The sequence below is a fragment of the Anomalospiza imberbis genome, chromosome 5 (genome assembly GCF_031753505.1).
Source record: "Anomalospiza imberbis isolate Cuckoo-Finch-1a 21T00152 chromosome 5, ASM3175350v1, whole genome shotgun sequence".
NCBI classification, from domain to species: domain Eukaryota; kingdom Metazoa; phylum Chordata; class Aves; order Passeriformes; family Viduidae; genus Anomalospiza; species Anomalospiza imberbis.
The window spans coordinates 52,761,086-52,776,493 of record NC_089685.1 but is presented as its reverse complement, the minus strand read 5'-3'; the positions used below and the strand labels follow the sequence as shown (position 1 = coordinate 52,776,493).

Here is a 15,408-nt window from a genome sequence, read left to right as displayed (position 1 = left end):
CAGATACCATGTATACTTTACCATATAGTTTTCTTTGACAAAGGTGGCAAGTGTTTTCATTAGCCTTTTGCCTTACATCCATTAGATTGAATCATTAGGCTTAACAGTGACTGACCTTGACTAGGGTAAGAGATAATTGCCAGTTCATTGCACTTCAGCAAAATTAATGGATAACCTAAGAGGTGACTTTCTGCCTTTTTACAAACAAAAAACCCAGGTGTTTAGTTGTTTTGTCTTTTGAATATTCAGCTCATTATACCATAATTAAAGGCTTTATCTACATTTATGACTGGCAGTGTTTGCATTTCTTCAGGAAGCTTGTTTGTGTCTTCTGAACACTTACCTTTTCAGTCAAACCTATTGCATTGTAGCACTGTAAATAACATTTGAACTGCTGTGCTATTCAAAGTTGTTTCTTAAAGGGTGATATGTTTATTTTTAGTATCAATGATACATTGGCCATGTTATTTTTAGTATCAATAATATATAATTATTAATCAATTGGCTTGAATGACCAGATGTAATTTTCACTCTTTCTTTGCTGAAAAATAATCCCATCCATACATTTTGTTTTATGACATTTTCTGACTGTAACATTAATATGAGATGTTAAGCATTTTTAGGTCTCAATTGGTTGCCATTAAAATGAGTGTATTGCATTTACTCAGAGGTGAGGAAACTGCAGAGTATCTTGCTATCTGCAATGCATGTTGGTCAGCATGAGTTTTTCAGATCAGGATTTATTAGTAGTAGTTTGGCATAGTATAGTAGAGTTTTCTTTGTTTTAACTCAGAACACTTCACAGCCATGTGATCAGGTAGCTGATGCAGCAGAGAGTTGTTGCAATTGATCGTAGAGGAGTAGAAACCATTCATTATGAATTGTTTTTATTCAGGGCTTTAGATTAGTCTTTTATTTATTATTATAATTGAAAAGGACTTACCACACCCACTATGCAGTGTTTGAAGCCATTTGTAGACCTAAATCCTCTTTTTCCTTGACTTTGTTTCTCAGACCACCAATTCTCCCTAGTCCTTCTCCTTCAAAATCCATTCCAATCCCACAGCCCCTCCGACCAGCAGATGAAGACCATCGGAATCAATTTGGGCAACGCGACCGATCCTCTTCAGCTCCCAACGTCCACATCAATACAATCGAGCCAGTCAATATTGATGTAAGTATTGCTAGCCATTAGATCAGGAATAGATGTGATGTGTTCCTTGTGAATATCAGTGTGTTGAATTCATTGTGTACACGATGTACGCTGTGTTTCTAAGATAATCCTCAGTGGTCTGCCAGAATCTTCAAAGATTTTTCATTTTTTAATAGATTCTTTATTGGTGTTGAGGGCTGTAAGAACACAAATAATCCATTCTCTGAAAGCAGAACTGCCAAGCAGTTCTGTCCTTTTCATTTTCAAAGAAACACTCTGCCCCAAACAACTGCTTTGTTTTTTTCCTGCCATTAGTCCCAAGGCTAATGCTGTTAGCTGTAGCCAGTAACCACTCTTGCAAACCATTGTGTGTTAAACACATTGTTATGCAAGATAGAGACTTTTTAGTATTTGTATTCCATGTAATAATTTTGGCATTGAAGGAAACTAAATAATTAAATTAAGCTGAGTTCACATATTCTGATAGTTCCTTAAGAGTTTAAGAGCCCAGTTTATGTTCTTCTGAGCATTCCTTTGCAGTGTTCAGAAACTGCTACATTAAGGTTTTTTCCACAGTTTTGAAATCTCTGGATGGTGAAATGTAGCTAATAATAATGGTTGGTATTAGCATAAGGACAGTTAGGACCTTTCAAGATGTTGCCTTTTGCTAACTCTGCTAACATACACAGTTCGTATTTTATCCTTAAATCTGCTCTCTAGAAATTAGTCATTTGTTGGGTGAGCAGTCTTGAAATCTGCCTGGAAACTGAGGCACAAAATCAGTTTTGCATGTGAGCTGAGGGAAAGGTGAAATGTTAATTTTAAGAGTGTGGCTATGTAGGCATTTGCATGTGGTATGGCAGTGGTGCAAATGAGGCATAGCCAGGGCTTTTGCCAAAGCACAGGTGTGTAAGGCAACAAATATAATTATGGAACAAGAAGGGAATAAATATAATAGTGTAATCCAAAAAAAGGCTTTATTATAAAAATGGACATACAGAAGCAAACTGCTAGAATTTTCTCCTGTTCATAGAATCCTTAGTGTAGTTTGCTTTTAGTCTGGGCGTGTTGCAAAAGATAGTTTCAGCTCACAGAGGATTGCAAATGAAGAAAGCCTTTTGCACTTAGTCATTTCTGAGAAGAACAGTGTGCCTGGCTATGCAAAACGGGTGTGTTTTTACAAGAAAAATCAAAGCAGGATTCATTTGTCTGATGTACCTCAGTACAGAAAATTGATGTCCGAGATTCTGATATGACAATTCAAACATTTCTGCTACTGTAACAGGAACATTTTACTCAATATTTATTCCTGTGTTTTGACCAGCTATGTTTTTAAGTCAGTATTTTCTTGTCAGCATCTCTTTTGGGGGGTGTACATTTCGCTTTACTGCAGAGAGATGCTGTTTTAAAGCAACTTAATTTTGAGAAGTGTAGTAGTTCTTTGAGTCACTGCTATTAGTAAGTCAGGGTAGGAAACCACTTTCATTTCATGGGCAACATATGACACTATGAATTCACAAACTTATCAGTTTCAATTGATGCTAGAATATAAATGTTAATACCTAAATTAAACACAGCTTTTTAATTTTTTATAGGACTTGATTAGAGACCAGAGTTTACGAGGAGAGGGAGGTAAGTAGCATTTAAACTAACTACTGTGTTACTTTTAATTACATAACTGTTTTGTCCCTTCCAATTACCCTACTTTCTTCTACAAAACACAGCCACAATGCAAAATATGACTAGAGCAAAGAAGTGAATTTACATTTGCTTGTCCATGAACTTAGTATTTGTTTCACAAAGATTTGAGTCATTTGCTGGTCATTCTGGGAGTGGGGGAGACAGAAGGAGAAAAAGTTTTGAAGTAGTATCTAGTTTTAGTTTTAAAATTACTTTTTTACTCTTTCTCTCACCCACACACAGACACACACTTATTCACTCACATGGTTGCACACAGATACCCTACAACTTCCCAAAGATTTTTATGCCTGTTGTTACCTTTTCCCACATGGAAACAACAGGGGTTTTCAATGAAAACCATTGTGGTAGATGGGCCTTCCACAGGAACTGCTGCATCCTAAAGCAGCTTGAAATACTCCAGTTCTTCTCCCCCTCTACCCCTGCTGAAGTTGCTGCTTTGCTGTACTGCATGCCTGTGCTACTCTTGGAAGCAGATTATTAGGATCTTACACTGAAGCCGGGTCTTTTTATGTTTCCTTCAGTAACTCACTGCCCTAATTCACAATTAAGTCAGAACTAGTGCCAGGAGGTTTATTTTTCTTCACGTGTTGTGCACGGGCCTCTTAAGTCACTTCTCCCACTGGTTGTCGAGGTCCTGAAGAGGGCTTCTTATGTGCTGTATTTATTCCTATGAATATAAGAATAAAGCAGAAATATTGAAAATAGAGAAATACTAAGTAGGGCAGGCATATGACAGTTTTTCCAACTCCAAATCAGTAACACAGTTATCTCCTACTGATTATAACTTGCTTCAGCCATAAGTATGGGTCTGAATTACCATAGTGCACCCTTTCCTGATCTCAAAGGTTTTGTACTCTGGACTTCCACTCACTTTGTTTCTCCCATGCAAATCTGGTGTTTGGTAGGATGTGTTGTGTTTGATGGAGCTGTCTTTAATAATGCCAGCAATAGGCACTTTAAAGAAAGAAATTTCCTTTAACCCTGCAAGCTACTAATTGCAAATTGCCATTTAAGCTATTTTTTGTATGTGTTGATAGGTGTGGCTCTCCAGAGTTTTGACCATTTTGTCCAACATTTAAATGTTGTGCGATCATGTTGGTTTTAACTTTTGATCATAAACTGTCTGCTTGGCATCTGAAAACAATTGGCTATTTCCAGTCCTGAAACGGTGTTCTTGGGAATTGACTTTTTTTCCTTCAAAGTACAGAAGAAATCTATGATTAGGAGTCAAAGCATCCTAGTTATTTCCCATGACTTCTTTCATTTCTTCTATGTGTCTGTCTTTCTGTCTCTGCCTGCCCGTCTCTTTCTCTCTAACAGCCCCTTTGAACCAGCTGATGCGCTGTCTTCGGAAATACCAATCCCGGACTCCCAGTCCCCTCCTTCATTCTGTCCCCAGTGAAATAGTGTTTGATTTTGAGCCTGGCCCAGTGTTCAGAGGTAGTTGGGCTCTTCTTTCTTGTTTTCACCCAAACAAAATAAGTAAAACCACAGATGCTGTTTGTGCCTCACCCTCACACCGTGTGTATGTAAGTGTGTGAGTTTATCAAAACACCTCTGTTTTTTGCTTGGCCTGGCTGGAATGCTTTGAATGTGCTTTTCACACATACTCACTTTCACCTTTACACGCTTGAAAGTTATTATAAGTGAAGTCTGACTTAAATCTTCAAAAGCAAGGAATTTCATAGTTGAGGTTTTTCTGTGGACCTTAACATAATGTTTCTAAACAAAGGGCATTGGATTGCATTGCAGTGATTTTAAATATAAAATGATGTCCTTAACTTAGAATTTCCTTGACTGTTCAGTTTAAGTCAGTTCAGTGCTATAATGGTCTTCTATATTTAATATTCTCTGTTTTGAAAAGTGATGTAGGAAATCAAATGTGAATTACAAACATTTCCATTGATATCTTGTTAGGTCTCAAGCTTGTCAAGTAATGTGTCATGTCAGCTTTCAACAAATACTTCATTTTGACAGTGTGCTAGTGACACCACATCGGGGCTCTAGATGGTTTTAGTAGTTTTTATTTAGTTAGTAAATTTGACTATACAGTATTTCTGTCCTGTACTATGTAAAATAAGACACTTAGATTTTCATGTCATTGGCCATGGGGGTAATTCAGGCCTTGAGCTGTCAATGGATCTGTTGTATTGCACAAAATCCCATAAAAACTCTGTGGGATTTCGTATGCTGGAGAAACCAACTATTGAGTAATAGCATGAAATGTTCATACTTGTGTCTCTACATAATGCGTGTAGAAATTGTTAGTTCAGTGCATGTAGTGTGGTTTTCAAATGCTACCATCTTGGCTGTTTCAAAGACTCTTGTTTGAGAATATATCAAAAGCAGTTCACCTTTTGAACTTGTCAAGATCTTCCAGAAGTCATTGTAAGAAGACAGGTGTTCCCAACAAGCAAACTGGCTGCAGAATGAAATATGTTATCTATTGCTTCAGAGTCCAAGCTATTGACTTAAATCCAGCATTATCTGAAGTATTTGACTCTAATAACTTGAAAACAGGCCATCTGGTATTATTATGAACAGATTAACTACAGTATTCTGCCATGTGCTAGAACATGAAACTACAGTGAAATGCCATGTGCATTTTTGGTGAAGGGTGAATACTGTGCTAGTGTTCCCATATTGCAGTATTAAAATTTAAATAGGAGATTTTAGTTACCTCAAAGAAAATGCATCCCAGATCTTTGCTGTTGCAGAGGAAATCTGTAGCCCAGTAAACCTTTGGAAAATTGCTCATGTTCTGGGAACATCATACATTTAATTCCATGTATGTTTAACTTCAGATTAATCATATAATAAATAAATGACAGCGTAGTGGCCATAACATGAACACAAGTCCATCCTTCAGGTTACTGGCTTCCAGCTGCTTAGAAATGTAGTTAGGATACCCAATATACGTCATTATTGTTGTGTTATTATGTGGGACAGTTTACAGATGCTGTGTTCCATTTTGTATCTGTTGGTATGTAATTTTGTGCATCCACTTCCAAGTGTATAGATTTTAGCATAGTGAGTCCAGTGATGGATACGTATAGTCTGATAAATTACCATGTACTGAGTGACTGAACTTAAGCAGCAGTTTAAAAAGTCACTAAGTCCATTTTTGAAGTCTAGTTGCCATTAGGAGATACTTTTTGCTTAAGAGAGGAGTTTCTATAAGAGAATATGAGGAGTATTGTCTTCCACCACTTCCCAGAGCACTGATGTGAGAGAAGGCAGTGGAATGTTAGAGGTCTTGTTCAATGACATACATTGTTTAGCAAAGCAGCAAGAATTTAATTAACAGTTGACCCTATTTTATGTCCTTTGCATTGAAAGGGTCAGCATAACCTTGTTAGGAATAATTGTGATGTATTTTAAAAAGCAGTGTCTAGGTGAAGTGCTCTATTTGAAAAGGGCCACTGGGGCTCTGAAACAGCTCTCTTAGTAACATTTTCCTGCATAGATTTGTTTAGATAACCTACAGGCTACAGTGATACTGTTCTTTTTGTGTTTCCTAGAATATGCTTCAAATAGCTAACTTAAGTACTTGTTCTTTTTTAATCCTTTCTGAAGTCTAATATTTGTTTTTAAGTAATAGTTCTCTGCTAACAGATAGCTTTAAAACAGCCAAATGATTTTCAGGTGGCACTTGGAGACTCAACCAGAAAACATTTCAATTATTTGCATTTAGTCCATTTTGATTCCAAAGTACAATAGTTCAGCTATTTGTTTGATTCCTAAAAGCTTATCTACAAGAAATATCACAGGTAGATGCTATGCACTAAAATGCTATTGTTCCTCTCAAAGAAATTGATGGAATTTAAAAAATACATTTTAAAGTATTTTTTTCTTACTTAAAAAGACATTGTCCCTTTGTTAATTCATGAACAAGAGACTGGAGACTGTCTATACAGGGATGTTTGCTATAGATTTGTCTCTTCCTGAAATCTGAGATATGAGCACTAATCTAATATTAGGACAATATTCCTGTATGTGTTTGTTTTCTCTTAACATTCACATTGATGTTTAGAGATACTGCATCTTAAACACAATTCTTGCACCTAATATCAATACATTCTTGTAAGGTGGATTCTTACAGATAAAGCTATCCTGTTTCTGAAATTTAGGCTCAGCTGCAGGCTTGTCTGCAACACCTCCTGCTTCTTTGCCTGGGTCACTAACCAATGTGAAAGCATTACAGAAGTCACCAGGACCCCAACGGGAAAGGAAATCATCCTCATCCTCAGAAGACAGAAATCGAATGGTAAGGGAAAGATCAGCTGTCTTCTTTTGTAGAAATATTCCACAACCATATTGCTCTTCTATCCGAGTTTTATAAATTATTTTGAAGATGAATATGGCAGTGATCAAGGGAACCGATAAATATTAGAGTGGGATAACCCACTTTAAACCCATAAATAATTGTGGGACTGATATATAAAGAATTTAAATAATTGACTAAACTCACTTTTACTGGTGGGCCTCATATTGTAATGCCACTTTCCCTTCATGTAACAGCTTAACTTTTCCCACCATGACTCATAAACTTTGAAAGTAACAAATGTATGTAACAAATTTTTATGTAATGATACATGAAAACATAAAAACATCCACTTTTTAAAAAAATCACTATTTAGTATTATGATTAACAATTTTAAATCAAATACTACTTTCTTTTTTGTAAGCATTTCTTAATATTTTCTGGTTTTAACACTGCCAGAAAGCTGTTGCAAATATTTCATGCCAGGTAGTAATTTGGCATACCTATATCCTGAAGTTTTGTGTAGGGCTAACTTTAGAAGTCACAAGACAATATCTGACAAAGAACATCTTTTTAGGGCATTAATGATGGGAAATGCTGGTGAGTAATTTTTAACAAAGGGGCTGTTTTCAGAGACATTAATGCACTTGTTTTCTTCCTTTTTGTTGTTTTTGCACATATATAAAGAAAACTCTTGGTCGACGGGATTCAAGTGATGATTGGGAGATACCAGATGGACAGATCACAGTTGGACAAAGGATAGGATCTGGGTCATTTGGAACAGTCTACAAAGGAAAGTGGCATGGTATGTGGCCATGATGGCAAACAGCTGTTTTTGAGGGGGCCTGCCAGGGCACACCCAGCTGGACAGCAGCTTCCCAGAAACACGCCAGGGATTCTGGTGGGCACCAGGCTGAATGCAGCCAGCAGTGTGCCCATGCCACAGAGAGGGAGGATGGGCTCCAGCGCTGCACTAGGCATTGCCAGCAGGTTAAGGGAGGCAATCCTCCTCAGCACTGCCACACCTGGAGTGCTGGCCCCAGTTCTGGGCTCCTCAGAACAATAGAGATGTGACATAATGGGGAGAGCGCCCTGAAGGGCAGTAAATATGATTATTAAATTAATAAGTAGTGTGCCAAATAGCTAGTGTAAGAACTTCATATTGCTTAGAAACTCAACTCTTACATGTTCTTCTGAAGTGAGAAATGATTACGGTAAAGATGAAACGTTAGAAAGGCAGAAGTATGCATCTTGATGAATGAGGATTTCAGATGTGTACTTTTAATAGCTCTGGCCTGGCTATGATTTCTCAGAGTAAAGTAAGAATAGTATTTCTACATTTTACTGAATATTGACTAGCTTTAAAATTGTAGTGATTTATTTCATTTAAGCTAAAAAAAAAAAAGGTATCCCAAAATTTCTGATGTTCTGTATAGCATTTTCTCAAGAGAGGAATATATATCAATGGCACTTACTAAAACTTGCTGTTTTAAAGGTGATGTGGCAGTGAAAATGTTGAATGTTACCGCACCCACACCTCAACAGTTACAGGCTTTCAAAAATGAAGTAGGAGTGCTCAGGTAAGAAGATTTTTAATGGCATGAAAAATATGTGTGTAGATTTGTGCTTCATTAATCACTGAATTTTTAGATCTCCATTGGAACACATCTACGAGATGATACCTCAGGCAGAAAAAATAGCCTTTAAAAAATATTTCTTTGTACCCACTGTATGCATTTGTCTGCACATCTATGTTGTCAATACATACATGTCCAAACACTCAGAACTAGTTTTTGCTAATGTACTCCCCCCAGGGCACAGTCAATCCTAAGAGTGAGCTGTAGGCCTTTCTTTCCTCTCATTCATATTTTGAAATTGAAGGAGAATGTGACTAGTGGTTGGTTTTTCAGCTACAGTCCTGCCCATATTATCTGTTATTTAATAGCTTCTGTTCAGTAACATTGATTTCTCTGATGTTTGTTTTTTTTTTTTAATGTAATTCTTATAAAGTCACTTCATTATTTCCTTTTCTCATGTCTACTGCTTCTACAATCTCTGAGGAAGTATTTGGTTTGGGTTCAGCTCTTAAAAGAAGATTCATCAGCCTGATATTATAGAATATATATTGTGAAGAAACATTACATCAAAGTACAGTCTGGAGCAGTGTTGAGGATAATTGTGTTTTAAAAAACAAAATGGCAAGAAGGTTTTTGTCCCTGGAAACCTGATGGCTTGAGCTGGGCACCTATGCTGCAGTAACATCCCAAATAATCTACATGGTGAAAGGGAATGGTCAGCCTTTTACCCTTGGAAAATGTTACTTCCAAAAACTCTAAGCTCATAGCTGTGGGAGTAGAGGCTTTCTGGGCTGTGCTACTTTGGGTATCTCTTCATTTTCTTTACAGAACTGTGAGAGAACTGAATGAAATCAAACATCTTACTCCAGCTTTCTGCTGGTTGTCCCTTGGATGGAGCCCAGCCTGTTTGTTTGTTTGTTTCAGAACATACATTGTCACTTGTTCTATCCTTTGACCCAGCCAAGGCATATTTAGCTGTAGTTGTGCCTTCTCCATTATGATTCATCATTGCTTAGCTTTGTAGTAGGATTTGCAAGAAACTGCTTACTTTTTGTTTCTTCAGCAGTTACTCTCAGCATCACTTGACAAATTCTTGAACCTGAAAAAGGCACAATCACATAGCATAGAACTGTCCTAGTCCACACTGCTGCAAGGACAAAGGCTCCCAAGCTGGGATCCCATGCTAATTTTTTAATTTAAGAAAACATAAGAGCTCTGACATTTTTTAGTTACCCAGTACCCCACTTACCATTTTTTAGTTGCCAGAGTAGTTATTTCATGTTAATATGATAAGAAAGGCTAACTTCAGGAATAATTTATTAAATTAGTCTAGCAAGAGGTTGAGATTAACCCAACACTTTCTGTTTGGAAATATATATGTAGACTGTGATAGATCTGCCTGGGTTTTCCTGATTTCCTGATCCGATTTCCTCCTGGTTCTTATTTTTTTTGTAAACAGGAAAACACGACATGTGAATATCCTGCTTTTCATGGGTTATTCAACAAAACCCCAGTTGGCTATTGTTACACAATGGTGTGAAGGGTCCAGTTTGTATCACCATCTACACATCATTGAGACCAAATTTGAAATGATCAAGCTAATTGATATTGCACGACAGACTGCACAAGGCATGGAGTAAGTATTGAATTACTTGTCTGCAAATGAGCACTGGGGCAATGTTTACTTAGCCCCTTCACACTCTGGCTGACATTGGCAAATAAGGCCAGCTCTCTGCTCACTTTGCTGAGCCCAAGGTCCTGTATCAATCATCAAAGCATTTGATGAAAGTATCAGAGCTCTCTGAATAACAGGTTTCAACATCTGAAGAGAAATCCCTATTTTGTTCTAAGGATTGTAGATAATCCTTATTCCCATAGAGGGCCATTGAGTTAGAATTTACCAAACTAGCCAAATACTGTGTGTCAAAATCAGAACACTGCTGCTGTAAGACCAGAGAAATCACACTTCAGCTGAAAAACCACTATGATGATTGCAGTTCATTGTGCCATTTTTCTTCTCAGTATTCCATTACATTTTCAGTCAAGAGGATGGAGGTGTTTGCAGCAACCAGCCTTAGCCTTCTGTTAGCCTGTGCATCTCCCCAGGCTCCATCTGTAGGTAGGGGAGATGCAGAAGCTGTTTTGTGAACACGATTCAAAGCAGAGACACAAATTGGGGCTTTTCCAGCAGTTTTGTGCCAATCTCATTGACTAAACAAAGAGCCATGGGAGACTAATTCAGGCTGTATCTGCTGTGGGGCAAGTGCTTTCCTCTGTGTTCCCTGCCATCTGTTTATCCAGGCTGCAATCAGGGGATCTTTTTTCCACTCCTCTACTAAAAAGCAGTCAGTGTACCCGAGTACGTATTGAGACTGGGAAGCACATTTAGCTCCTGCAATTTAGGAACACCTTATCTAAAGCTGTGACTAGCTCACAAAGTCTTGACAGTCCCCATTAAGGCTGGGAAGCAGGAGTTTCAGCACAGAATTGCATGAAAAAAATCAGTGAAGTTCTTTTTACTGTGAATATTGGGTTAGAATTGAAAAGCAGAAGTTGGAGCATAATTGTTACTCATCAGTAGCATCAGATTTGAGCTGGAAGCCTAAGCTTTATTTTATTTTTTCCTGTGAATGTTGCAGAAACTGTCATGGGTAACTGAAGTTTTACTGCCTGCATAAATGTGTGGTTTGAATGTCGACAGAATTTATGTTTCAGTAGTACAGTGAATTTTGAATCGTTGATTGGTATTATCTAACCCACCTAATCTATGATATTCCTTTTCAGTTATTTGCATGCCAAGTCAATCATCCACAGAGACCTCAAGAGTAATAGTATCCTTTCCCAGAGATGTCATTTTGGAAAATGAAAGCATTCCTGGTTTTTTATTTTTGGTTTTTTTTCTGCCAGAAATTACCTTACTGTTGTGAAAAGCTGTTCATGTGTGGATATTTGCCAAATACAAGTTTCACTAAGAAGGTGAATTAAAAGTGAAAAAAGTGAATTATTTTTCACTAATAACAAAAATAGGAGATGCTTACTGTGTCTTTTGATTTGATTGCAATAACATAGGGAGTTTTAGTTGGTATCACGAAGATTTTTTTGCATCCTTTGGTTTCTTCATGTAATGAAAGATTATGTGAGTTGGCTCATGGAGCATTTTCAGCTTTTCTCATACTTGGCACTTCATGAAAGCCACCTGGCCATGGTCTGTTCAGCACTGGCCCAGTCATTACTTATATAACCCTTACATACCATAATTCACTGTGCTGGCTGCTTAAAACCTGCATGATGTAGAAACCTTCTTCAGTGGTGCTGTATGGTTAAAACTGTCATGTTCATGTTACAAATTTGTAGCTGTTCATTTTTCTTTTAGGACAGGGCCAGCACTGCTTGTCTGTTTTCCCTTAACATTCCCCCCTTAGATATTTTTCTTCATGAAGACCTCACAGTAAAAATAGGTGATTTTGGTCTAGCTACAGTGAAATCACGATGGAGTGGATCCCAACAGTTTGAACAGTTGTCTGGTTCCATTCTATGGATGGTAAGCAAGGGGGAAGTGGTGAGCTTGTTTCAACAAATTTATTTACTTCTGGCCAAACTTCCTGCTCCTTATCCCTCTGGCACACTGACATATAAAAGCTGGCTAAAGCTGGAAAAGACAAGCAGTAATACGAAGTAGTAAATGAATGTTTTTCAATTCTTCTTTAAGCATGTGTTTTCCAGTAGTCAGCAGAAAAACTTTAGTGTCTCCATCTTTTATTCTGAGGTTTATACTGAAATGAAAATAGCGGCTAAGGAAAATGAGTATCGTTAATCTAGCATTGAGGAGAAGGTAAGAAAAGCCTTGCAAAAGAGTAGAGCAACTAGCTCAGCAAAAAGTAAGATGCTCCTAAGTTTTAAGGATTCAAGAAGAATTGCTTCATACTGCAATCTCCTGTGCAGCTCCACTTCCTCTTTTTCTCCCTGGAAAAACTTAAAAGCTCTGTTAGCTGGCATTATTTTCAGTGTCCTTAGAATTCTAATTTCCAAATACATTCTCTGCCTGGCCAAGATAATTTTGCTCTGTCATAGAGGAATAAAAGGGATCACCAAGCTTAAATGAAGCAATGGATTTTGAGATTCATGTCAGCATCCACTCTATATTAGGACCCAGTAACACCTGAAGGCAAGAGTGGGCCTTGCACCTGTACCCTGGACAAGTCCATGTTTTGTTCCTGGTAGGTGAGGTGCAGCACAATGGAGAGAAATAAAAACTAATTCTTGCCCTTTCTGATACAGGCACCAGAAGTTATTAGGATGCAGGATAAAAACCCGTATAGTTTTCAGTCGGATGTGTATGCATTTGGGATTGTTCTCTATGAATTGATGACTGGACAGTTGCCATACTCCAACATCAACAACAGGGACCAGGTAAGGGGAGGCACTGACTTCAGTCAACTGTGGTCTGAAACAGAGATTGATTCAGCTTTGGGTGGTGAACTTTCTGATGTTCTGTGTGTTTGATGTCTCTGATTCTCATGTTGTGAGATGACATTTCTGCATTCTCTAGATCTGCCTCAGCCACATAGCAGCAATTTACTTAATTCTCTTGAGGTATTTTTTGTGTTTTTATTTTAAGTATAGATTTTCAGCTCCTGGACTGGTTGCCAGGATACTTATTAGGGAGAGAGCAGATTACTTAATAGTAATCTAGTTTAGAATAGTTCTGCAGAGGCAAAATGATCCCCCATGTGTGTGTTCAGTTATTCTTCTCATTCCCCCCACCTCTCCACTTGCATTGAATAATAAATAGTGCAGCTACAGGACTGACAAAACAGAAGAGCAGTCATCTCACCAAGTGTTTTATATTCATCTGAACTTTGAGAGAGCATGCACCATCTAACTGAATTGCAGGATATCAGCATTTCTCAAATCCTGCTTGTTGGACAATATAACTTCCCAGAGTCTGGGGATCCTGTAAGAAGATTACTTAATTGTGAACAAATATTCCTTAAGTCCTAATCATCCCACATGCCATAATACATCTCCATGGGATAGGCACATTTGGGAAGGCATACCTGATTCATTATTTCAGTCTAACCTAAAAACAGCATCTGTGCATCAAGATCTTTGGTGTAAACTATTCTGTGTCTCAGCAGTGATGTATTTATTGCTTCTGTGTCCTCATCCCTTGTTTTTTCACTGTCAGTACTTGAGAATTGAAACCATAGCAACCTTCATCTGTGAATGCCATTTTATAAGGCTGCTTCCCTATCTGCCAGAACACTTCATCCCAATTCATCAAATTTGGAGTGACTCCTTTTTGTTTTGGTTTGTTTGTTTTTTTTGGGTTTTTTTTGGTTGTTTTTTTTTTTTAATAATTTTGGTTTTGCCTTTTGGAAGAAGCCTGGACTCCTGGCCAGATGGATCCAGCCTTCTAAAAACAATATTTGGCCTTGTTTAGCTTTTACCTTTTGAGATCTGCAAGATGAACCCAGTGATGTGGGTGCTTACAATGAAGTGCTGAAACAAATTTTAACATGCAAGTGAATCCAACATATGGGATCTAATGTCTTGAGTTCTGTCACTCCCTGTCTATTACATGAAAAGTTGTAAATATTCCTTACTCTCTGGTGCATCTACATCAGCTACTATGACACAACCAAGATTCTTAGTGAGCAAAGTGTCATTCTTGTTATACCTCAGTGTTTCTCTCACTTCAACAGATTTTTCTAGACTGTTCTTATAGTGATACTCTCTTTTCTCTAGTCTAAAATAAAAGATTAGCCCCTGTATTATTTGTAAAGAAACTATTTGAAACATAAAGAGTAATGAATTTTGAATAATTTCAACTTGTGCCATTATTTAGAAAATACCACCTGCTAGATAATGGTAAGTCTGATCGCAGCAGAGGTAAGGGATGCAGTATTCAAATCTCCACTATAAAATCCTGCTCGGCACATGGGGATTTCTAAAGGAACCATATGGGAGTTTTCTGTTCCTTCTTGATGCCAACACAGATGTGACTGAAGCAGAGTTAAAAAAGGACTAGGATTGTGTTAGTATAAATAACATGTATAGCATGCTTGAGATGTGAGGGTTTTCTGTTGTGGTTTTTTTTCCCAATGTCAAGGTATGAAATAGACTTCATTAGAGAGAAGGTGTGATAGACCTGCTGGGTTGTCTGAGTTCTCAGAAAAGGCAGTGATTACTGCTGCAGCACGAATAGATCTTTGATTAGCTGGTTTGGAAGTGCTTTTTAGTGTTAGTGCTACTGCAATACTCAAACCACGTTGCAAATTACCTTGGCTTGACATGATGATGTTTGATGGTTTTTTATATATACAAGAGATTATTAACCATGTTTATATTTTGTTTTCCTGCTTCCTATCAGTTTACTTGGTTTTATGCTAAAGTTTTATCCTTAGGGGAAATGTAAGCCTCCCATGTTGAAAGAGTTACTGTAAAAATACCAAGCCTGTCTGTCTCCTCTTCTACAGAGAAGAGGGAGTTTCTCTTTTTCTTTTGAGATTTTTTTCTTTTTTTTTTGTGAGTGGGGGAGGTGGTCAGATGTCAAGAATAAGCTTATGTGTTGGAAAGGTATGTGACGGAATCAATTCTCAGAAGGTAAAGGGTTTTAATATCCAAAGTCCATGTGTTTCTTAAAATACCTTTCAATGTGAAGTTGTTGTTGATTTGTAATATAAAACAGAATATTTCTTTTTACAGTATAT

General features: G+C 37.5%; 1 protein-coding gene across 4 annotated transcripts in view; it reads left to right on the top strand.

Annotated features, from left to right (window-relative positions):
• Nucleotides 1–15,408, top strand: part of BRAF (B-Raf proto-oncogene, serine/threonine kinase) — an 84,211-nt gene that overhangs the window by 53,011 nt on the left and 15,792 nt on the right. For 2 of the 4 annotated variants that reach the window (XM_068190815.1, XM_068190816.1), the window contains 10 exons: nucleotides 1,015–1,174; nucleotides 2,749–2,785; nucleotides 4,175–4,294; nucleotides 6,985–7,121; nucleotides 7,806–7,923; nucleotides 8,614–8,698; nucleotides 10,155–10,331; nucleotides 11,480–11,526; nucleotides 12,118–12,236; nucleotides 12,974–13,105. In XM_068190815.1, coding sequence (XP_068046916.1) covers nucleotides 1,015–1,174; nucleotides 2,749–2,785; nucleotides 4,175–4,294; nucleotides 6,985–7,121; nucleotides 7,806–7,923; nucleotides 8,614–8,698; nucleotides 10,155–10,331; nucleotides 11,480–11,526; nucleotides 12,118–12,236; nucleotides 12,974–13,105 — 1,132 coding nt within the window. The remainder of the gene's footprint in view (nucleotides 1–1,014; nucleotides 1,175–2,748; nucleotides 2,786–4,174; nucleotides 4,295–6,984; nucleotides 7,122–7,805; nucleotides 7,924–8,613; nucleotides 8,699–10,154; nucleotides 10,332–11,479; nucleotides 11,527–12,117; nucleotides 12,237–12,973; nucleotides 13,106–15,408) is intronic. The other 2 variants (XM_068190817.1, XM_068190818.1) reach the window with 1 other exon arrangement.